The sequence below is a fragment of the Rhinatrema bivittatum genome, chromosome 1, assembly GCF_901001135.1.
Source record: "Rhinatrema bivittatum chromosome 1, aRhiBiv1.1, whole genome shotgun sequence".
NCBI classification, from domain to species: Eukaryota; Metazoa; Chordata; class Amphibia; order Gymnophiona; family Rhinatrematidae; genus Rhinatrema; species Rhinatrema bivittatum.
Window position 1 is genome coordinate 60,278,341 of NC_042615.1, and position 24,748 is coordinate 60,303,088.

Here is a 24,748-nt window from a genome sequence, read left to right on the forward strand (position 1 = left end):
AGCAGGGAGGTGTGCGAGAGAGTCACTTTGACTGTTAGATGATCAAGGGATATCCCCTAAGTATTTTCCTGGCACTTAGGCAAGCCAAGCAGAAAGACTAAATTCTTTGCTTCAGTGTCTATGGAGGAAGATGGGGAGAAGCAGCATTTGATAATGATTTGGAGGAACTGAAACATATCATGTGAACTTGGAAGATGTAATAGGGCAAATTCATGAAAGGACTTGAACAGGTTAATATAAATCAGTTGTTTACTCTCTCAGATAATAGGACTAGGGGGGCACTCCATGAAGTTAGCAAGTAGCTCATTTAAAACAAATCAGAGAAAATTATTTTTCACTCAGCGCATAGTTAAGCTTTGGAATTCATTGCCAGAGGATATGGTTATTACAGCAGTTAAGTATAACTGGGTTTTAAAAAGGTTTTGATTATATTGCAGTTAGAGCCTTTGCTGTCAGCTATACAAGCAACTCCGGCGATCTGGGGTATCCGCTTTCACTCTGAGGTCTTTAAATGTGCTGCTTTTGGGGATGACCTGCTAGTCTTTCTTCCGGACCCTTCCTCTGTCTCCCCTTTTGCAATTGTTTTGGACCTTTGGGGTCTTTTCAGGATTCCGGTTGAATGAGGGTAGTAAATCGTCGGCACTGGGGGTTCATATACCCACAGACCTACTCTGATATATCAATTTAATGTCGTCCCCCCCCTGTCTTTTAAAGCACACGCTGGATACTCTCACCACTTGGAAAAACTTACCCCTGCCCCTATGTGGACGCCTAAATTTGTATAAAATGATCATCCTCCCGAAATGGCTGTACCTGCTCCCAAATCTGACTTCTCCAGCTTAAAAGTAAAGACTTGGCCTTAATGGATCGCTACTTGTGGAAGTTTTTATGGAGAGGTGGGAAGGCTCGCCTCCCTCTCTCCTGGTTACAGGAACTGTGGGGAGCCGGGGGGGTTGGGAGTTCCCAGTTTAGCGTTGTATAACCTGGCCAGCAATTTGCGAGTAACCTAGGGACTGGTTATTAGGTAAATCCTCATACACCAATCTAATTGCCGATAGTGCCTTAACCGCCCTTATAGATGTGAAATACGTTCTCTAAGTGGAGGCGGCTAAGCTCCCGGTTCTCCTGACTAACTCTGGTATTCAACCAATAAGACAAGCCTGGGTAAAATTGACTAAATATCTGCAATTGCCTAGGGCAGTGGTTCTCAACCTTTTTCCCATCGTGACACACCTGACGGGCCACGCTCACATGTGTGACACACTGCTCATTACAATTCACGGCAGAAATAAAAAGTAAAGGTCCGGTAATTATTTTTATTGTTTAAAATGATACAAGGAAAAGATACGTATTCTGTCTGAACAGAAATTGCATAAATGGTAAACATCCCACACCAAAACACCAATTTCCAGCGCTTAAACAGTAACTACCTTACCTAAGAAAAGGCAACTTTGAAAATATTACACAGGCCTTAAGACTGGCTCTCAATCACATACTATTGCGGTAATGAAGAGCTTTCATCGCAGGCAGGAAGAGGGAGGGCAAAGAGGGCAAAGAGGGTTTGTCCTCCCGAGCCTCTTCCTTTTATTGTACATTCATACAAAGGCAGATGATGTGTCATTACATGATTGGCTACTTTCCCATAGCAACAGAAGAGTCATTACACCATTGGCTTTGGCTCAGGGGGTGTGCACGGATCATATCATTGGCTGCTGAAATCTACACCTCCTGACTTTGTCCTGCCTCTGACTAGGGAAAACCCAGCCCTTCTTTCAGGCTAACAGGATTAATTATAGGCCAGAGAAATACATGAAGTCAGGTATCCTCTCCTAGGCAGAGAGGCTTAAGCACAAGTGATGCTTTTATTCAGGCAAATGTCAGGGAGAAGGGAAGTTAATGTTTAAACCCTGAAATGGCTTGCTGGCAAGCGCATATTTCCCACATCTCACCCTTTTTGTTTTTGTTTAGGGCAGCTCAGTAAAGCTTTAGACCCTTACTGAAATCTGTTATGTCTTGGTATGGGCTGGAAATAGGGGATGAGGGATTATGGAGAGAAGAAAGCTGATTCGGCGTGGTGTGCCAGCTGCCGATGAGCTTCTGAATCTCCATATCACCCAGAGCTGGTGCAGGTGGTGTGCCAACTCTGCAGGGCTCATGATTCCCCATTAGGCATCTTACAAGACATCTTTATATCCGGGCTGAGAGCAAGGTTTCAATATGGATATGAGGGTTGGGTATGCACTGAATACAGCATCACAGGCAAACAATTAAGATAATTACAGTAATTATAATAGAAATCACCCCTTTTGAGACCAGAAATATCAGGGAGTCAGGACCATAGCCAGTCCCATGGAGAAGTAGGTATTCTGCCTGAAAGTGGTGCATCAGCATCCATGGTTTCTATCTGCTCTATGGTATGTGTGAGGTTTGCTTTATAAACTGATATGTACACACAGCAATGAGATCCAATTAATGCACAAACACCACCCTTTAAGGCTAAAATGTTGTCTAAGGTTAAAGCTAAAATAGTGTCTAAGGTATAGCTGTTCTGTAATGCTACTTCTCTAATCTGAGAAACTTCTGTTGTGAGTAGTTTTAATGCATGAACTGTCTGATTAAATATGGCAGTCGTCCAGTTAGCTAGGATGTGTAAGTCCCTGTAATTCATAGCTGTTCCCATTGGGGGAAACAGGCTTCTAGCTATCTGAGTTTCTGTATACTTTTCTATGGGATTATTTATCGCCTCCCTTTTGTTACGGAGCCTTGCTTTGGGTAAATTTTTGACTGCATAGTATGAGGGAAGGATGTAGCCTAAAGTGCATCTGTCTTTCCATCTTGGGGAAATGAACATATATGCTCTACGCCCACATAACATCCATATGTTTCCTAACAGATTAGTGGACATGTCATTGGTTATCATTTGGGCTATATAACTACAAAAGGTAAATCCTTCATCCCCTCTATACTTTCTGTACTTGCTTGGGTCTCCCACTGCACATCCTGAAATCTGCCAATTGCATACATATATGTGGTATAATTATGTAAGTGTTCAGTGATTAATACAAAGGTTCGGTTACAATATGGATATTTCCCACCTGAATTCCCTTTCCATCCCCTGTATCATAGTCCCAACAAAGAGCGGCAGTCTCTTGAATACCGCTACCAATGTGTAGTATGGTAGTATTAACTGGAGAGTTAATGAAAACCTCTCTGTAAAGGATAATTAGTCCATACTGTAAGGTTAAATGGTACAGCATGCATCAGTCGTTCTCCGCAGGCTTGGGTTGGCATATGTGTGCAGATCTAACAGTCTGTTCGATTCAACAGGTGTGAAAAGTTCTGTGCATGTTGTTCTGTCAGAGTCCTTGTTCTGAAATCGTCATAGCTGGAGAAATAAGGCAAAGGAGGAGGGTGCAGAACACAATTGTTAATGAGTTGGCATTCAGGCAAGAAAAAGCGGCTAATAAGTTCTCTGGAGTTTTCTCAAGGCCTTGCTGTTCTAAGAGTTGTGCAGATTGGTTGGATAGGGCCTTGATCTGTCTCCAGGTCATGTGGTGCTGCTTTTTGCAAGGAGTCCGGTCTCTGTCCTTCTGAGGGCTGTGGAGGCTCATGGAGAAGTTGGGGATCGGGTCCTGTAGACCTGGACACCTTTCCATCTCTCCACGGCTTGATTGGACCTGTGGAAGCAAGCAGAGAAACATATCCTCGTTCCCCATTTTAAGGGAACGGGACCGTACCAGACATTAAATATTCTATACAAAACTGATGGCTGTGGGTGACTAACCCTAGTCCCATAATGATTACTCATGGCTGTGGTCTTAAATTTATTTTAAGTGATTTAAAACAATACTTTGTTCAGCCAATCCTGTTTAGGGGAAAATCCAGGGGCAATCCCCCTTTTTTCTTTTTGTTTGGTCCAGAGCTCTTAAGGGTATGATTTGCTCTCTCCACAATGGCTTGCCCTGTGGTGTTGTAGGGGATGCCAAATAAGTATTTAATATTCAATTAACAAAATTCATGCAAAGGAATGGCTGCAGTAAGCAGAGCCATTTTTAGTTTTCAGAACATAGGGTAGGCCCATTATCAAGAATTTTTTATGCAGTGATCAATTTTCATTCAGTAAAATAGCAATAAATGTAAATTAATCATTTAAAGGAAAAGTCATTTGCAGTAAGCAGAATCAAATGACAAGTATATTAGACATTACATTAAACATATGTTACACAAGACTGACATATATTCATTCATCTTGCAAATATTAATTTACACAAAACTGACACATATTCATCCATCCTGCAAATATTTCTTGCATCAAGACAGACAACAGATAACACATAATATGAGCTAAAAATCTTATCAAAAAGTTATCAAAAACAAAATTAGATCAAGGATCAAAAATCAAAAGTCAAAAGGCGTTAGAAAAATGTTTGAAAATGTTAAAATAAACTGCAAAGTGTCCATCTTCACATCTCTTCATGGCAGGAAGGCTGTAAATCTGGAAAATATTAAAAACTGGCATACAGCAAAAATTTATTAAGGTAAGGATTAAAGTGAAATTCTTACTTTTTTAACCTTGAAGAAATCAATTCTATTATTCAATTTAATAAAATCAATTTGGATTTGCAAGAAAAGGTTTGGGAGGGATTGCTTTAGATGTAGCAACCTCTATCAGTAAAAATTTTAAGGTTCAGAATTCTGTAAAAGTTTTGTGAAAAAGAAAATAAAACTGAAGTGTCCTTAATACAGAAGGTCTGTAGGCCTGAAAAATAAAAACTATTATACAACAGAATTATTAAAACAATAATATAATATAACTTGTAGAATAACATAGCGCCTCGTAGTGGAGACACCATCATTACTTTATAGATTGCAACTATTGTGCCAGGTTGCAATCCATAATACTCTGAGCTTAAATTCAATGTGGAGTATCAGAATAGAATTTCTTCTTATAATTATTAGAATAGGAAATTAAACACGCTGTTTGCTCAGCTCTGTCTGCTGCATGCTAAAGTGACTGTAACTACTATTAATCTGTCTGAGTTATAACATATATAAACTAGAGAGAAACTGCAGGACTAAGTCCAGTTTTTTTTTTTCTTTCTTTTCAAAAGTTCTCCCTCCCTCCCCCATGAGTGGCTAGCAAGAGTTACAGAAAAAGGGGGGGAGGAGCAGTGTTTCTCAAAAGAAAAGAACTACACCCAAGGAGTTAATCCTTCAGTCAATAGAAACTTAAAGATAGCATTGTTTAACAATTGACCACAGACAATGGCTGGCCCAGGATTTGCTGATTCTTTGCAGACAGATACTATTTTTCTCCTGTAGAGAAAATTGCAATAAGAATCTGAGCGCTGGCAATTCAAACTATAAACTTAAATCTCAGAGAAATGGAGTCATTTTAAATGTGAGCCAAATAAACTTTGCAAAAGGGAAACTTTCACATGTAATTTACACAGAATATTATTCAAATCTCAGTACAGTTTTAACATAAGGCTGTGCATACACTTTGTGTGGGGGAAATACTCTGAGTATGCAGATTTTTTGTAACAATTCAAATAGGAATAGAAACCATTTTTTCCAAATTTGTACTGTTTGTAAAGAGAAACCATTTTTTTTTTTTTCATAGTGATATTTTCTTTGCTTGTAACGCAGGAGTCTAATTAAATCCTTTTTTTCATAATGATATTTTCTTTGCTTGTAACACAGGCCCAAGGTCTTACACGCTGATTTCTTTGACGACCTGGGGGCATAGTCACTGCACATGGCACTCAACTCTATTGCTGCCACACCTAGTTCTTTGTTTCTTTCTGTAATGGGAAGGGCTTGAATCCCTTTCAATAATTCCTCTCTTGTGAGATTTCCATGTTCTAGGTGAAATCCCATGGTGGTTGGTGGGGGAAGGGCTTGCAGGCAAGATGGAGGAAGGCTAGTTTTTCTGACCTCAGTGTTTTCTATTTCCTGGGGTCTTTTCTCTGAGGTGGATGCAGAGGAAGCCACAGGAGCCATGTGAGTGTGTGTCCCCAGATGTTCTATTTCATTTTCTGTCCCCCTTTGTTCATGGTTCTTTTCTGAGATGGGGAAGGCTTGAAGTCCTTCTAATAATTCTGTTTCTGTAAGGTTTTCTTTCTGCAGTTTCTGCTGAAATTCAATGCTAATCGCCCCACCCAGGCCAGGTGGTGGCTCTATTGTTCTCAAGGACTGGTTTTCTAAAGAAGGCGGAGAAGTGTGAATGGGCTTGGAGAGCTGATACAAAGAATTTGCTGTCTCTGAGGGAGATTGAGAAGATGGGGGAAGGGTATGTCTGCCTGCTTCTAAAAGCACATGGTTTGAAACTGCTGTTTTTAAACCTTTTTTTTCTGTGCGTTCGATGGCTTCTGTACATTTTTGCCAGATTAATCTTAGTTTTATGGGAGCTCTGGGAGCCGTATGAAGATAATTGCCGATTGAGATCCATTCCTGGGTATTTAGAGTTCCAGACTCCATCGAATACCAAGGGCAACGGCAAGCTATTTCACTTATTAATTTTTCTAAGTCCCCCAGGCTGACTTGCGCTATTTTTCTTCTGGTGATGAAATAATGATTATTGATGATTTGCTGCAGCTTTCTGGCATGTAGCCGCTGCTGTACAGTCAAATCATTACCCATTCTTACGAGTGTGGGGAACAAACTTGCTGAGAAATACTTAAATATACTAAAAAGTACTTTAATATACTTACGATTGCAAATCTGTTGAACGATACGTATCTAGGCTATGACCAGCCGAAATAAGCATGGAGTTTATCATCACTGTCGCGGGTCACCAGATATTGCGGTAATGAAGAGCTTTCATCGCAGGCAGGAAGAGGGAGGGCAAAGAGGGCAAAGAGGGTTTGTCCTCCCGAGCCTCTTCCTTTTATTGTACATTCATACAAAGGCAGATGATGTGTCATTACATGATTGGCTACTTTCCCATAGCAACAGAAGAGTCATTACACCATTGGCTTTGGCTCAGGGGGTGTGCACGGATCATATCATTGGCTGCTGAAATCTACACCTCCTGACTTTGTCCTGCCTCTGACTAGGGAAAACCCAGCCCTTCTTTCAGGCTAACAGGATTAATTATAGGCCAGAGAAATACATGAAGTCAGGTATCCTCTCCTAGGCAGAGAGGCTTAAGCACAAGTGATGCTTTTATTCAGGCAAATGTCAGGGAGAAGGGAAGTTAATGTTTAAACCCTGAAATGGCTTGCTGGGAAGCGCATATTTCCCACACATACTCTCATGCTCCCTCACGTAAACCAGCTCCACACACACATGCACACACGCTTGCTCATTCACTCACTCTCCTATTAGGAAAACGGACCAAGTCAGGCTGCTCTAGAGCCCTACACAGAAACTACACGCCAGCAGAAAACCTCACCTGAATCACGTGCTGTCCCTCACCTAACAAAGAATAAAGAGACCAAAACGCATAACTAGAAGCATGCAGACAAAACTGAATTGGAAACCGCAACAAGCCACAATCTCTGTATGCAGTGCAACAAAGGGAAAAAAAAGAAACACCACCCATCCTTATAAAACAAATCAAGAAATATAAAATCAGTAGCAGTAAAACCATATTAACAAAAAGAACAGATTATTTCAAAACAGCGGATGAATGGAATATCCAATAATTAAAAACTCATATCAAAAATTTCTAGATACCAATAAAATATTTCAAAATAGCAAACACAAAGACCCAGTAATAAAAAATAATGATACAAATTTTTTTTTGCTCTGCATACCTGGGAACGTTTGATATCCAAGTGCCCTGAGATTGTTTTGAATTAGCAGGAGGGAGGGATGGTTTGCTTGCAACCTTTTTCTTCTCTCTCTCTCACACTGGCTCTCAATCACTCACATATACACATGCTTTTTCTCTCCCACTTATATAGACTCTTAATTACACATTTACACACATGCTGTCTATCTTTTCAGGCTTACACACACAGGCTTTCAATCACACACATACATGCTGTCCTTTTCTCTCACACACAGACTCTCATTCACATGCTTACAAACATGCTCTCTCTCTTTCTCTCATTTACACACAGGCTCTCAATCACATGTTCCCTCACCTAAACCAGCTCTCAGTCACAGACCTACTCTCTTTCACATGTTCAAGCTCTCAATCATTCACATACATGCCATCTCACTCACACACACACAGGATCTCAAACACACATGCTTGCTCATTCACTCACTCTCCCCCCCCCTCCCCCGAACTAGCAGCAGCAGCCTCCTCCTAACCCTAGAGGCAGCAGCAACCTACTTCATTTTCACCGTCACGGAGCAAGGAGTCTCATTGGCCGCGGGGGTTGATGATGTGCTTCGTTTTTCTCCTAGCTGCGCTGCTCATTCCTCAGGCTGCGCCTCTCTTCTCTTCTTTGGGGCCGATGCTGGCTGCGCTAGCATGGTCTTTTCTTCCCGCGCACGCACCTGCTGCTCACCACTTCCTCTTTCGGGCCACGGGAGGGGGGGGCGGGAAGAAGAGAGAATGCCGGTGCCGCTGACTCCAGCTGTCCTGCCGCTTTCTGCCCGGGCAGAGGACCTATTTCGCTTGGGTAGGGGGAGTAGCTGGGTCAGCAGGGGACCGGGAAGTGTGGCGACACAGCTGCATGTTCTTGGCGGCACACTGGTGTCGCGACACACCTGTTGAGAACCACTGGCCTAGGGTATGTGCTTACCTGCTACCTATTGAAGGCAATGTCGAATTTTCCCCAGGTTCCCAGTCTTCAGTCTTTCAGAAATGCCCAGTTGGGGCATTTAATTACTCGGGAGGGGAAGCCGCTTTCCTTCACTGAAATGTATGAGTATCATGGTCTGGGGCATCATCTGTCTTTCCAAATTTGCAGATTAATCATTGCCTCAAAGCTTTGCCCTCGGCATTCCTACAGCAATCAGCATCTCCGAAGCTGGATAAGATATTGGAGCTTACAAAGGCACAGACTCCTTCCCTGTCTGAATATTATAAAGGCTTGCGGGCGGGGGGAGATATATGCTGTACTCGCGGATCGTTGGACTAGCGTTGGGGAATTTGTGGTTACTCCTTTGATTCTTCGCATTTGTTATTGTGGAGTGGCCAGGATCTCGTACAATATGTATTATCGAGAGCTACAATACAGGTTTTTGGGGAGGGTGTATATTTCGGCCAAGATGGCACAATGCCTGACTATTTCTGCCACTGCATTTTGTGGCAGATGCCAGCAGACACCGGGCACATTAACACACGTTTGCAGGTCTCTATCCCAGTGGCCCCGTTATGGCTTTTATTTGGCTGTATCCCTCCCCTAAGAATACGAGATTCTGGCACTCGGTTATTAATTCAAAAAGCATGCCTGGTGGGGAAAAGAGTAATTTTGCTTTGTTGGCGCAGCGAGGACCCACTGTCTTTCTGGACTTGGCGGAACTACTTTTGCTCAATGATGCATATGGAACACTTATTTTCCCGCAGCTCACCCGCACACCGGAGGCGCTTCTTAGCGACATGGGAAGGGTATATACAGGCTCTTCCACACCGTGCAAGGAGCCAAATTCTTTTTTTTTTTTTTAATTTGTTTATTAATTTTTCAAATAATTTTACAGAATAACTTACATTGAATCTCAGAAGAAAAATATTTTAAACAAAATCCAAAAGCGCACTATAGCAGAGGTTCAGTATAAGCCCATATTCCTGTTAATTAATATAAAGAAAGATAAAAGGGATACCAAGAATTAATGGAGCATGTAAATCAATTTACATCACATGTTACAAAGACAAATAAGGAGGAAAAACAGCCTTTATCTTATATCTAACTCCTGAAAGTTTTAGGTAGCTTTGGCTTCACTTTTACATTTAACCAGGACATTTTTCAATTTGGATGGCTCATAAAAGATATAACTATTTTTCTCATACTGCAAAACACATTTACAAGGGTATCTTATATTTATTTGAGCACCTAATGATCTTACTTCTTGACACATGCCTACAAATAGTTTTCTACGGCTCTGAGTTTCTTTCATAATGTCAGGGTAAATCCAAACCTTTTGTCCAAAGTATAATTTATTTCGCTTGCGCAAAAACAACCTTAACACTAAATCTCTCTCTGTTGGGTTAGTAAATGATACCAGTAAGGTTCCCCTATATTCAATTTGCTCATCAGTTGATGTTTCTAAGAAAACAGTAAGGTCTGTTTCTATATTCACATTTAGGTCCTTAATCACGGAGTCAGAAGTGTTTTTTTGGTACTAAGGCATAGTATACCTTAGATGTTAATGGAGTTTTTTCAGCTGATATCAATAACACTTCCATTAGATATTTCATAATTGTTCTTTAGGAGATATCCGTTTTATACAAGGAAAATGTAGTATTCTTAAATTTAAATAACGCATTTTATTTTCAATATTTTCCATTTTCCTTCTCATCAATTTGTCTGAACAAATCAAATTAGTTTGAATTTCTTGAACCGATTTCAACTGATCTGATACTTCTTTAATTTTACCTTTGCATTTATTAACCCCAGATTGTTTCCTGAACCATTTTCTGTGAATTGTTTACCACATTTGTTAATATTGAAATAGAACCTTCCAATGCTACTAGCGCATTCCATATAACATCCAGAGTTGTTATATCCGGTTTAACTAATTTTTTCATCGTGAAGCCAACACTCATCCCCCCCCCCCCCCCCCTTCCCGACAGGCTTCTGAGATCTTACTGATCTCTGCTACCGGGTCTCCCTCCCTCACTTGATCATTCACATTTATTATACTTTCAATTGATAATTTTTTACTTCTTACCTCCCGCCCAAGTCCCTCCTCTGAGTCCGTTCTTTCTCCAACCTGTGGTAGGATATCCCGGACAGTGTCCTGAGGGTTGGTAAAGTATGGAAGTGAGGGAGTTTCAGGGGCTCCCGGGCTCAGTGATGGTTGTTCTTCCAAAAGAGGCAGGTTATGCTCCTCACCTGGTCTCTCAGCGGATTTATCTCCCGGTGATGAGACTGCAGCCGGTACAAAATATCCTTCAATTAAAGGTTGTGAAGGGGCCACTATCGATGGGGCAGAGGACCCCAAACGAAGACGCCACTTAAGTTTTGTATGGGGCATTTCCAATAGAGGTAAATAAAGGTAATTAGAAGGTTACTTGGCAGGCCTCTCCTTATAATGTTGCCATTGGTAAACCTTTTAAACGGAGGTTTCAGAGATTTGCAAATCAAATTATTCAGTCAATAACCGAAGTTGCGCGCGAGGGTGGACACAACGCGCCGCTAAAGGGTCCGGCTTTAAGGACCCTTCCTGTCCAATAATTATGACGTCACTCGGGGAAGTACCAGGGATGCCGTTGGGGCTGGGAAGCAAGTCCTCAGCCCCGGTAGGCCCTGTGATGATTCTCTCTCTTTTTCCTTCGCTCCTCGACCTCAGGAAATTGTAGGACTTGGGCCCGGCTTTAAGGACCCCACCGGTCTAATAATTATGACGTCACTCGGGGAGGTACCAGGGACGCCGCTGGGGCCGGGAAGCAAGTCATCACCCCTGGTAGGCCCTGTGATGATTCTCTCTCTTTTTCCTTCGCTCCTCGACCTCTGAAGCCAAATTCTTAACGATTGAAGTTTACAGTTTTACTGTATTATTGGGTTTGAAAATATTGATTTAGGCAGTGTCTTGCCGACTCCTCTGGGATTCTAGATGGTACTAGCAGGGGGAGTTGGGGGGGGGGAGGGAGGTAGCAGGGAAGGGGAGTGGGTCGTGGGGGGGGAATAGACTCGGATTGGACTTACTGTGGACTGGCCAGGAAATGTATCAGACTATAACCTACCCCAGATGTTTGTATTTTGTTTATAAAAATGCCAATAAAAACATTTATACATAAAGGTTTTGATAAGTTCCTAGAGGAAAAATCCATAAACTGCTATTAATAAGGAATAGTAACTTGAGATCTATTTAATGTTTGCGTATTTGCCAGGTACTTGTGACTTGGATTAGCCACTGTTGGAAACAGGATGCTGGGCTTGATGAACCATTGGTCTAATTCAGTATGGCATATCTTATGTTCTTATGTTCACAAACTAAAAAGTAGCAAATCACCTGGACCAGATGATATGCATCTCAGAGTTCTGAAAGAACTAAAAAATGAAATTGCAGACCTATTGCTAGTAATTTGTAACCTATCATTAAAATTGTCTATTATACCAGAAGATTGGCATTACATTGGCCACACTCCAGTCTTTAAAAAGCCCCAAGAAACTATAGACTGATAAGCTTCATGTCAATACTGAGAAAAATCGTGGAAACTATTCTAAAGTCTAGAGGATGTGAATGAAAAGTGGGTGGCTCACAGGAATGACGGCTACTACCTGGTGATAATACCCTTATTCAATAAACATACACACAGTTAATGCGACTCCAACATTGCTCTAAGCTTCAGCGGCAATGAGGAAATGTGGAAAAAAGGATTTGCATTCACAAAAAAGCAGGGAGTAGCTTGCTTGTTATGGCGGTTACTACCCCAAACCAAATAAGCCTGATACTTCACTTTCAATGCATATCCAGCATAGCTCTCTGCTTCAACGGCAGGGGAGAAAGTTTGACGCTTCACACGCATCCAGCATAGCTCTCTGCTTCAGTGCCAGGGGAGCAAGACTGATACTTCACTTTCAATGCATAGCCAGCATGGTTCTCTGCTTCACCGGCAACGGGGAATGAAGAAACGTGGATCTATATTCAGGCAACAGCCAACAAGGACTGAATTACATAATCTGGATAAACAGATAAGCATGGGTGTAGCTTGCTTATTGCGGTGGTTAATACCCCTAACTAATTAAGCTATTTCACTTAGATGCAGTTCCAACACTGCTCTCTACATTAATGGCGAGGGTGGAAGGGAAATAGAATAAAAAAGGTTACTAAGAGCCAAGAGTAACAGATAAGCATGAGAGAAAAAAAAGTGCGAAAGCTTGCTGGGCAGACTGGATGGGCCGTTTGGCCTTCTTCTGCCGTCGTTTCTATGTAAAGAACAAAATTACTGAATATATAGGTAGACATGGTTAATAGGACACAGCTAAAATGGATTTACTCAAGAGAAGTCTTGTCTCACCAATCTGCTACATTTTTTGAAGCGATTAATAAAAAAAGGTGAGCCGGTGGATATAGTGTATTTGGATTTTCAAAAAGCGTTTTACAAAGTCCCTCATGACAGACTCCTAAGAAATTTAAAAAGTCATGAAATAGGAAGCAATGTCTTATTGAGGCTTGTGAACTTGTTAAAAGACAAGAAACAGAGAGTAGGACTAAATAGCCCGTTTTCTCAATGGAGGAAAGTGAATAGTGGAGTGCCTCAGGGATCTCTACTGGGATTGATGCCTTTTGATGTATTAATAAATGATCTGGAAAAGGGAACAATGAGTTAGATGATCAAATTTGCAGGCAACACAATGATTCCAAGTTGTTAAATCGCAAGCGGATCATGGGAAATTGCAGAAAAACATTGAGGCTGGGGAATCCAGATGGCAGATAATATTTAGTGTGGACAAGTGCAAAGTGATGCACAAAGAGAAAAGGAATCCGAACTATGATTTTATGATGTTTGGCTCCTTGTTAGGAGTCACCATCCAGGAAAAGGATCTCGGCATCATCTTGGACGTTGTGTTGAAACTTTCGCCTCTTATGTACAGCGGTGGCCAGAAAAGCAAACAGAATGGAAAATAAAAGGGAGAATGTCGTAATACCTCTGTATTGTTGTTCATTGGTGTGACTGCGGTTACTAGAGGTTTTTAACAGCGCTGCGCACGCCAAAGCTGGGAGAGATGCGCGTCATTGGGCCTGGCGCGTGCTGCGTGGATTTTAAAAATCGTGCGAGTACATGCGTATCTTCCCGGTATCCGCACAGATTAAAAAGTTCAAAAAAAAGGGGTGGGACGGCCAAGTCTGTAGCATGAAGTCTGCACATAAGGCACGCAGTGTTCCCCTACCGCATGACTTTACTTCTGCTACGGACGGCATGCAAGTAATAAAATAACAAAAGCTAGGCTGGTCAGTGGGGTTTTAAGGGTTGGGGCTAACAGGGTAAAAGAGAGACAAGTTAACTAGAGGGTTTAGGAAGTCCTTTACTGGGGTGACCCGGGAACAAACTGGGGAAACAGGTAATTGTGTTAGCACACACATCTACTAAAATCCCCCCCCCCCCACACACATACACGTATGCGCTCGAGGCGGCAATGCATGTACAGGCACACGTCAGTATAAAGTTGTGAGCACAGGTACGCACGTATAGCCAGTTTTATAACACGCACTTGTGTACATGCATATATGCGCATATGTTATAAAATCGCCATGTGCATGAGCCGGCAAAGGCACGCACACGCGCAGGTCTTAAAATTCATCTCTTAAGAGTACTGTGTGCAGTTCTGTTCTCCATGTCAGAAAAGATGTGGCAGTACTGGAAAAGGTTCAGAGAAGGGCGATCAGAATTATAAAGGCAATGGAATGGTTCTCCTATGAGGAAAGGATAAAGAAGTAAAGGCTGTTCAGCTTGGATAAGAGACAGCTGAGGAGAGATACAATAGAGGTCTACCAAATCATGAGTGACGTGGAGCAGGCAAATGCAAATCAGTTGTTAGTCTCTTTATTTTTTCGAAAAGCAAGAGGACATTCCATGAAGTTACTAAGTAGCACATTTAAAACAAATTGGAGAAAATACTTTTTCACTCAATGCACAATTAAGCTCTAGAATTCATTGCCAGAGGATGTGGTAAAGGCAGTTGACATAGCTGAGTTTAAAAAAAAAAAAAGGTTTGGACAAGTTATGGAGGAAAAGTCTATAAACAGTTATTAACCAAGTAGACTTGAGGAAAGCCATTGCTTACCCCTGGGATCTATCCACCCCTTGGGATCCTGCTAGGTACTTGTGACCTGGATTGGCTACTGTTGGAAACAGGATCCTGGGCTTGATGGACCCCTGGTCTGATCTAGTATGGCAGTTCTTATGTATTAGGGGGCACTCCATGAAACTGACAGAGATTCGAAATAAATTTAGGAAAGTGTGTGTGTGTGGGGGGGGTTACCAGTGCACAATTAAGCTGTGGAATTTGTTGCTGGAGGATGTGGTGGTCAAGGTCAGTAGTATAGCTTGGTTTAAAAAAGATTTGGACAAGTTTATGGAGATCAAGTCTGTTGACAATTATTAGCCAGGCAGGCAATGGGGATCACTACCCTCTTACATCTGATAATGAGCAGCAGGGAAGGGATTATCCCATTAAATTTTCAGAGTACCTCTAAGTGATCCAGACTTGCCTCTGTCGGAGACAGATGCTGGACTGAGTGGACCACTGGCCTAACCCAGCATGGCACTTCTTATGTTCTTGTGCTCTGCTGACGTATTCTAAACCTCCCATACATCAGGAATGACACAAGTTTTGTGATTCTAGGCATTCATGCTGTTAGTTGTTCATCAGGTTTCCAAACAAAACAAGTTTGTCCGAGTGCTGCTTTTTTTTTTTTTAACTTTTTCCTTTGTCTTTTTTTCCCATCAGTGTGCACGGTAGAAGGGACCACACCCCACATGTCAGTGGTCTAGGATGGCCAGTGAAGACTCCAACATCCCAAGTCCTGTGGTGCGCCAGATTGACAAGCAGTTCTTGATCTGCAGCATCTGCCTGGACCGTTACAAGAACCCCAAGGTACTTCCCTGTCTGCACACCTTCTGCGAGAGGTAAGCTCTGATCCCTTGCTGGCACGGCAAGGGGGGTTCTCTTGTTGTTTTTAACTTGTCACCAGTTTCCCTTGACCAGAAGGCCGTGTTCATCAGCTGCGCCCCATGGATATTTGATAACACAGTTTTGACGTTTCAGCTTCTGCAGTGAACGTATTCCAGCAGAATTGTACAGTATGTGGGAAATATTAATGGATGTGCTCTCGCTAAGAAAAGTATTCTTGCTGTCTGTATGGGATGCAGCTCCGTGGAGCTGCCTCTGCTTGAGTGAGACCTTCTCTTCTTCCTTTATTCTGCTGTGTTGTCTCTAAAATTGTTCGCGTGGGAGATGATTCCTCCGTGCGCTGCCACCAGCATGCACGAATTGGGTGGCACCTTATACGCTCACCAGTTTATTGCGGCATGCGCCTTCGAGGACGGGGTTCACCGCGTCAGGTGCAACGTGACAAAGTAGACTACTCTGGCCTCGAAGCTCATGCCTCAATAAATTGCTTAGTGTATAAGGTGCCACACCCCATTCGTGCATTTTTGGGTTAGGAGAGGGTGCTCAAAAGTCATCTGGCCATGCCATCTGGGTAGGAGAGTTCAAAGATAGGGGAGAAGAAACTATATTTTGATTTCAAAGCTATTTCTGACCTCATTAAGTAAGAAAGTTGAATAAAGACTATATTATAGTGCCAGAAATCTAATCTTTTCTGTTGGCTAAGATTACAGTTGTGATTGTGAATATGTAAGAGTGAAATACATTTTAAAGTCTTTTTTTTTTTTTTTTTCTGTTTGTCTCTGCAGTTCTTTTCAGCAGTTTTGAATCTGGTTCTCAAGCTTTCCCTCATCCCCATACACCCCAGGCTATTGCAAAATACTCAGTTTAAAAAAAGGCCTGGTATTTCTGGAAAGCTTTGTAGGGATACTCCAGTGATAACTTGCAGAGAGATCCGAACGAGTACTTTTTTCCCGTTTCATTTTTCTCTTCTGCTTTCAGCTAGATTACCAACCATTGTCCCTGTCCAGTATTTTAGGGCCATGCATTAACCCGATTCTCTTTCTTCTGTCTATACAATAGCACAGGTATTTTAATAAATGTTTGTGCATCCTTTTAGAGCTCTTAAAAACCTTGCACAGTATTTTTAAACAGATCCCCATCTTCTCCTTCCTAATGTGATTATTGTGTACAATTTTTATTATTTTTGCATCTTCTCTTAGTCAATAAAAAGTGGCTGGACCCTGGTGTTTTGGTTACAGGTTGCTATTTTCATACATGGCTAGCTATCCTCGTCTTTTTTTTTTTTTTTTACCGTAACAGGTGCTTACAGAATTACATCCCGGCCCACAGTTTAACGCTGTCCTGTCCGGTGTGTCGTCAGACCTCCATCCTGCCCGAGAAAGGGGTTTCCGCACTGCAGAACAACTTCTTCATCACGAACCTGATGGATGTACTGCAGCGAAGCCCAGACAACGGCACCGAGGAGTCCTCCATCCTGGAGACCGTGACCGCCGTCGTTTCCGGGAAGCCACTCTCCTGCCCCAACCATGACGGAAACGTAAGAAGCTGTCGCTTTCACGGCTTGCTTTTCGGGGCCAGTCGCATTAGAGAGAGGTCCTGAAGCCAGGAAGGAGATGCACTGCATGACGTTAGAAGCCGGGCGCTTCCCCAAACCTGCTGTGGTGACCCACCAAGCCGGTCAGGTTTTGCAGGATATGCGGGAGATACATTTGCTTACAGTGGACGCCCACTCTTATCTCGTGCAATATCCTGAAAACCCTGATTGGCTGTTGCGTCGGCAGGGCAGGTTTGGGAACCGCTGGACTATAAGGTAGAAAATGGTGAACTTAAATGAGGGCAGGATACAGGGTTGCCAACTGTCAGTAAACAATGTACTGATGATGATTAAAAAAACAAAAAAAAACCCAAAACAAAAAGACAAACCAAAAAAATTGACATGCATGTAAAGAATTTCATATCGGTATAAATGTCATGTTATCTACAAACAAAATGGTGAAACGTGTGTCTGTATTAAAAAAAAAAAATAATCAGTTAATTGGTAAAAACCTGGAAGACTCTCAAGAAAATACATTTTTATGAGTTGACAGGCCTGGCAGGGCAGCTGATCCTGCATCAACCTTCAAGAATTCTGTGAAAAACCTACCAACAACCTCTCGAGCTTTTATTTGCGCGAGCTGCCGGTGTGGCCTTGAGGGCAATGCTCAATATCCCTCTCCTCCGAGCTGTGAAGTAGTGAACATGGCTCCCGGACAGGCTCTGCATGGGGTCAGGGGACGGAAGACAGCTGGAAGGGAACGCAGCAATCTCCCAAATCATGGAGGAGAAAAATCTCATCGTTTTTAAGCTCTATCCTTTGTTTTCATAATTTATCATTACGTACACTTGCATTGCTTTTAACTGATCTGCATCTTCTACATAGCTATCTGCTAGATAAAACTTCTTAAAACTTAGGCATAAGCCCACATTTTTAGGAACCAGGGGGAAAATGTTTACTTATAATTAATGGTTTTTCTCTTGTTTTGCTTATTTTTGTAGGGCACTTTCATTTCATTATTTTTTTCTGATTTTTTGCTTCTTCTCTGTGCTCCCGACCTTCAGTCTGTTTCTTATTATCCTTCAGCCTTTTTCTCTTTCCCCTACTCCTAAGCCTGCTTCTCCCTCCACCTTACCCTGGTGTCCCTTCTGGGCCAGGCACGGCAGCGGCTTGCTCTTCCTTTGGCAGGGGGGGTTATCTCGGGCCACGGTAGTGGTGGGTCTGCCCCAGGCTGCAGCAGCAGCAGCAAACACTTTCTCTGGCTCAGGAGCAGAAGGTTGCAGCTCTGTTTCTCTCTCTCCTCCCCCCCGAGGACCCGTGGCCGTCCCAGGCTGCAGTGGCTGCCCATGTCTGAGGGCTTCCTTCAGCTGCAGCAACAAGCGACTCTGCCCCTCTCCCCCATGGTTCGCTGTTAGGGGGCTGCCCCAGGCGGCAGAGGCAGTAGGCTCTCTCTCTCCATGGTTGGGTGGCAGGGTACTGTCCCAGGCCTCAGTGGTGACTCCTCCTCTGCCTGGCTTGGCAATAGGCTGCTCTGGGGCTGCGGTGGCGAGGGCTCCCTCTTCCCCTGTCCTGGGGCGGTGGGGGATCTCCTGGGTCACATTGGCGCTGGTATCTTCTCTCCCTGATCTGCTGACAGGGGACTGCTCCGTGCCGCGCTAGTGACAGATTCATCTTTATCTGGCTGCTCTTTCTTTCTTCACAAAGCCGTAAAGGCCGCTCTCGCCTAGCGAACTTACAAGCAAGGGGGGTCTTTCCAGGTCTGACCTGCATAGGTCATAGAGGAATGTGGCATCGGGCATAATTCTGGTAAAGCTGCTTTAATTTAGCGTACTGTAATTTAAGACTGCACAAAAGAAAATTGCAACAAGGGAGAACTCCAGGGAAACGTAGAAATACAAACAAGCTAGAGAAGTGCAGGGAGGCTCAGAACTTGTGGGATCTGGCTTCTGATTTTTCCGCTAACAGCTCCTGTATCAGTGGAACCCCGCAGAAAAGCAGCAAGTCTAGGGGAACGTGGACGCGCCCCACGGTTTCCTCTGCCAGGAATGTAAGGAGGCAATGCCCACCCCCACCCCCTTTTTCTGAGCATCTGTTGTAAGCCGGGCGTGTTTTTCATCACCTGGTCTCAGCTGCTCTCCTTACCAAGAGGTCAGTTGTGCTGTGGCCTTGATATTCATCATGAATGAAGGATCTCATGCCAAAAAAAAAAAAATGTATGTGTATGTATATATATATGTATATATGTGTGTGTGTGTGTGTATATATAAATATATATATACACACACACAAGACTACCCCCAAAAATTTTTTTTGGAGAAAGGAAAAAAGCACTTTGACTTGTTTTAAACAAACACCATACATCAAAACTTTTTAATTATATGTAAAAACAATGTATTTATTTCAAATGTATTAAAACAATTTTTTCCTTTCAAATTTAAATTTTTTTTATAAAAACATTTATTTCCAATATCTCCCTATGGATATATTGTATTTATCCCCTCAAATGCAACTCTTAAACATGCATCAGATCATGTGCAAACCTGCATATACCATTATTCATAACCCTTACCTCTATACTAATGCTAAACTCAATCTCACCCTCAAGTGTGATGCATTTCCTTTTTAAACATATAGTGTTGGTCACTGTTGACAAAAGACACTAGACTGAGTAAGATTATACATTCATCATCATATCCACATGACGACCACTGTTATTAACATTTAACATCTATTAAGAAAAGTTTAACATTTTAACCCTCTTTTTACAATCTATAATGTAGCATGTGAATATTTGAGATGTAACACATAATTCAACTCTCATCTGTAGTGTTCCCAATTATATTGTATCCAATATACAATATAATTGGGAACACTACAGATAAGAGTTGGATTATGTGTTACATCTCAAATATTCACATGCTACATTATAGATTGTAAAAAGAGGGTTAAAATGTTAAACTTTTCTTAATAGATGTTAAATGTTAATAACAGTGTTGTCATGTGGATATGATGATGAATGTAAAATCTTACTTTCTTGCCCCATTCGGCTGGAAAAAGGCGTGCTCGTGAGAGAGCTTTTCCTGGGCTCCCCCCCGAGACGCCAAGAATCGGCCCGATGGATGCCCACGTTCTCCAAGGAGCAGTAAACATCGGGAGTGGAGACGCGGGAGCAGGGAACAGAGAGAGAGAGAGGAGTTGAGTTCCCTGCCGGAGTCCGAGACCACGCTATCCCCGATGCTGAGGGAGGCGCCAAGGAATCCAGCGATGCTGTGAGACCCGGATGGGGACCCGGAAGCCCTGCAGGCTGAAAGTGCTAGCGGGGAGAGCCGGCCAGGGAGCCTAACTTCGGGAGAAAGCGGCGTGGAAGAACAGCCCCGGCGGGCACGAAGCGCACCTTGGCAGCCCAGACAGAGGCGAATTGGAGCTGAGTCAACCAGGGAGCTCATCCACGCCTCAGCAGATAACGTTTAAAAATGTCTTCTTATTGCCCCCAAAATCCAGGACAAATAACTTTAGAATCATTATGGGAAGTTATGGTTGAGCTTGGAAATTTGATGATAAAACAGACTGAGCCACTTAAATATAAAATTGATGATCATGAAGCTCGAATTAAATCCTTGGAAAATACGGTGAAAGTTATAGTCAAGAGACTGAGAAGAAAATATTACTTGATTCTTTGAAATATAAGCAAGAACATATGGTTAAAGATAATTTGGTATTGCTAAATAAAATTGAAAATATGGAGAACTTATTAAAAAAAAAAAAATAAGAATCTTCGAATAATCAATTTTCCTAAAGTCTCTCATATAATACCAAGAGATAGGTTTAGCAAATATCTACAGGAAATTTTGAAAGTATCCTCAGATCAAATTCCACCACTCGCTCGAGCAGTCTATGTTCCTGTGAGAGATGATTTAAGAAAGGCTTCTGGTGAGATTCCTGGCCCTGTGAAGGAACCAGGCAAGGAACAAAAAATGGAACTGTGGGTTAGAATCTTACGGACTTTCTGGAGTTATCAGATCAAGCCCATGCTGAACCAGCCACCTTGATAGTTAATTGTGCACTGGAGATGGATAAGGAAGGGATTTTGAAGTTATATTTTAAACATCGTTTCAAAAAAATTATGGGAATGCAAGTGAGGATATTTCCAGACGTCTCTAAATCTACACAGAAAAGGAGGAAGCAATTTTTGATATTAAGGCCCCAGGTCTTTCAGATGGGGGCAGCTTTCACATTAAGATTTCCTTGCAGATGTCTAAGTTCAGAGATAAATCTTTCCTCTTTTTCTTGCCATCTCAACTTACCCAGTTTTTGTGTGATAACTCTGAAATACAGCGTGCTTGAGCACTCATAACTTAGCTCCAGTGCCTTGATAATGTCCGAGTTTGTTCCACCTCATATAATTTAAATAGCTCCTGCCAATGCTAAGTTTAGATTTATATATGATTATGATTAATAATGACCACTTGGATCTCATATTGTGGATTTGAAATGTATATGCAGGTTGTTGAATTTTCTTCATGAGAATTTATGTATGTATGCATTTGATTTATTGTCAAGAGAATTATCTTGATATAATTGTTAAAAAATTAATAAAGATTAAATATAAAAAAAAGAAAGAAAAGTATGAATTACCAGGTCGAGATGTAAATGATACAGCACCGTTTCTTAGTTTTAGCATGTAAGCAGGTGTGTGTGTGTGTGTGTGTGTGTGTGTGTGTGTGTGTGTGTTTTTCCACTCTCTTCAATATATTCTTGTTTTGTTGTTTTTTGTTTTGTTGTCAAGGAAGCCCAGCATTCTGGATCACCAATAAAGAATTTACACACGTTACTGTAGGGTAACATCCTTGGAGATATTGTTAATGGGGACATGAGACAGAAATCATGGAAGGCAGTGTAAATGATCCCCAGAGCTTTATTCAGTCCGAGCTGAATTCGCGCCCCCCCCCCCCCCACCAGCACCACACTGGGAGCCTGTCCTTTCCCTTGGTAACGCCAGAGCTCTTTGTACTTGTGTCACAGAGAAAGCCAACGCAGCGAAAACATTTTCAGAGGTCTCTAGTCTGAGACACAAGGGGAGGGACGCGGGGGGGAGGATCGGATGTGTTGCTTGTGACAAGTGGGCCGCTCTAGGGTCGTGTGTTGCTTTGGAACTAAAATTAAAAAAAAAAACCAAAAAAAACAACAACCTGGGAAACAAAAGATGAACATTTTTTGATGACAGTAAGAGAGACCTTTTGTGTGTGGTTATAACGTATGTTAACGTTTTTCTGCTGAGTTGATGAGTTGGTTCATCTATTTTGTGAAGTGCTTTGGTTGAACTGAATAATTTAGAAAGGTGGTCTATAAATCCATAAATAAAGCCTCTTGTCATAGGAGTGGGATTCCTCTCTTTCTCCTTCTGTGAAGCTCTCACGTCGCTACCTATTCCTGTGCAGGCTCAGCTGTCTGCATTATCTGAAATCGAACACACAGGGTGAAAGAGTGAGTAGGCCATATACCGTACGATTAAGCTCCACTTTGGGAGTATCGTACTGAATTCCATTTAATTCTGTTGCCATTACCTTTTATTATTACTCCCCAGTCATTGTTTTTCCCCCTCACCTGCTTCAGATTGAGTGGTTTGGTTTTTGCTGATTTTGTCTGTTAATTAACTTGAGATGTTTATGGTGCGACGGTCTAAGCTTTGCCGTGCCTTAACAGTGAGAATTTTCCAGCATTTGGACGTTAAGGATAAATTGAGTGATCAGTGAGTTACAGCACCTATAAGGTGACCCATTGAGTCATAGGGAGGCGTCTTCTTCTGAGGTGTCCCTGTTGAAGAGATGTCTGGCTGCTTGGGGAGGACAGTCAAGCGGTTGTCCCCTGACCTGTGCTTTATGGGTTTGCTGGAGATGGGAGTTCTCTTCTCTGGCAAGGGTGAAAACCCCTCAAGAGAAATTCCATCGTCTAGTGTATGAAGAGGGATGGTATTGGAGAAGTCTGCAGCCAATAAATGATTGAAATACAGGGGAAAGAGTTTCCTGCCTTTATATTTGGGTCTAAGGACTAAAAGAGGCCTTGACAAGAGTCTGAAGAGAATACTCGTATAATTGACGTGTCTCAAGTAGCATGAGATTTTGAGTGATGACTTATTTCTGGATTTCTGAGATTTTCTGGACTGTTTGCTGTTTTGTTTTTTTTTAAGTAAACTATTTTAAGGCTGGAACACAAAACTGTGTATGGATTTGAACCCTATTTCCCAAAGTATCAGGGGTGATAGGGATCTAATCCACACCCTTGGCTAAGAGGTGTGGATTAGATCCCTATGGATCTGGAGGCTCAGGGGTGATAGGGATCAAATCCACGTCCTGGGCTAAGAGACATGGCGATGAACCACAGGACTCTTATTCATGAAGAGTTGTGAAGGGAGATATCACGCAAATCAGAGTAAGGAAGACATGCCTTCGAAAGCTCCCTATTGGGCTAGCCTTGGGTATGTCTTTAATTGAGCCCTAGCCTTGCCACACCGTTGCAGGTCCAACAGTCTTTATGGAGTTTGGTGTTCATCCAGCTGGTTCCTGCTACATTTTTGATTCCTGCTTCCTGCTTGGTCCTTGTTTTGTGTTAGATTCCTTCCTCCTGTCTAATTCCTGCTTCGTTCTTCCCCTGGTAGCTACCTACATCCAAGGCCTGAACCCATAGGGAATGGTGGCTGCTACAGGCCGAAGTCGCTTCCTCCCGCCTTAGTAATACCTTGCCTTTCCAAGGCATGCCGAAGTCGCTTCCTCCCGCCGTCGCTTCCTCCCGCCGTCTAGAGGCATGCCGAAGTCGCTTCCTCCCGCCTTAGTAATACCTTGCCTTTCCAAGGCATGCCTCTTGTCTAGATGTGGGACCTTCTCTCGGCCATACTAGAGTGAGTTGTGACATGCAGCATGAAATCTGTGCCTTTTTACCAAATTCTGCACCAGGGTGGGTTAAGTGCTCAGCAGCCTCTGAAAAAATGGGTTACGTTTACAAGCCATGCTAAAATGGCAGTACTTAGAGCATATGGCAAATGCCTCTGGAGGCTCTGGTGATGGTTGCAAATTAGGGATGTGCATTCGTTTCATTTGTTTAATTCGTTTCATACGTTTCCCATTATATGTCAATTAGATGTGCATTCATTTCATATGTTTCATACGCTTCATATTACATGCTTGTATAAGAAACGAATGAAACGAATGCACATCCCTAGGGTGCATTCTGTGTGTGGCCTACCTAGAGAAGTTTGCCAACTTCTGCCATTGGGACCTTAGACCAGGTTGGGTTTTGGGGTAACCAAAGTGTATAAGTGAATCTGTTTTTTGACCAAATGTACATAAATGTTACTCATGTATATTCCTCCTTTGCACTCCAAACCAAAGCCTTATTTATGTATTTATTTATTTGTTGGTTTTATTAATATTCTGCCTTTTGTGACACTTAACACTGATTACATTGAGGTATTTTTTTTCTATTCCTGGAATGTTTACCATCTAAGAGGGTCGTTCCC

The 24,748-nt window shown here is 42.4% G+C and overlaps 1 protein-coding gene across 7 annotated transcripts in view; it reads left to right on the forward strand.

Annotated features, from left to right (window-relative positions):
- Positions 1 to 24,748, forward strand: part of TRIM2 (tripartite motif containing 2) — a 231,841-nt gene that overhangs the window by 136,305 nt on the left and 70,788 nt on the right. For 6 of the 7 annotated variants that reach the window (XM_029609266.1, XM_029609453.1, XM_029609363.1 and 3 more), the window contains 2 exons: positions 15,519 to 15,697; positions 17,001 to 17,238. In XM_029609266.1, coding sequence (XP_029465126.1) covers positions 15,564 to 15,697; positions 17,001 to 17,238 — 372 coding nt within the window. In that variant the 5' untranslated portion in view covers positions 15,519 to 15,563. Of the gene's footprint in view, positions 1 to 15,518; positions 15,698 to 17,000; positions 17,239 to 24,748 lie in introns of those variants that run through there. The other variant, XM_029609706.1, reaches the window with a different exon arrangement.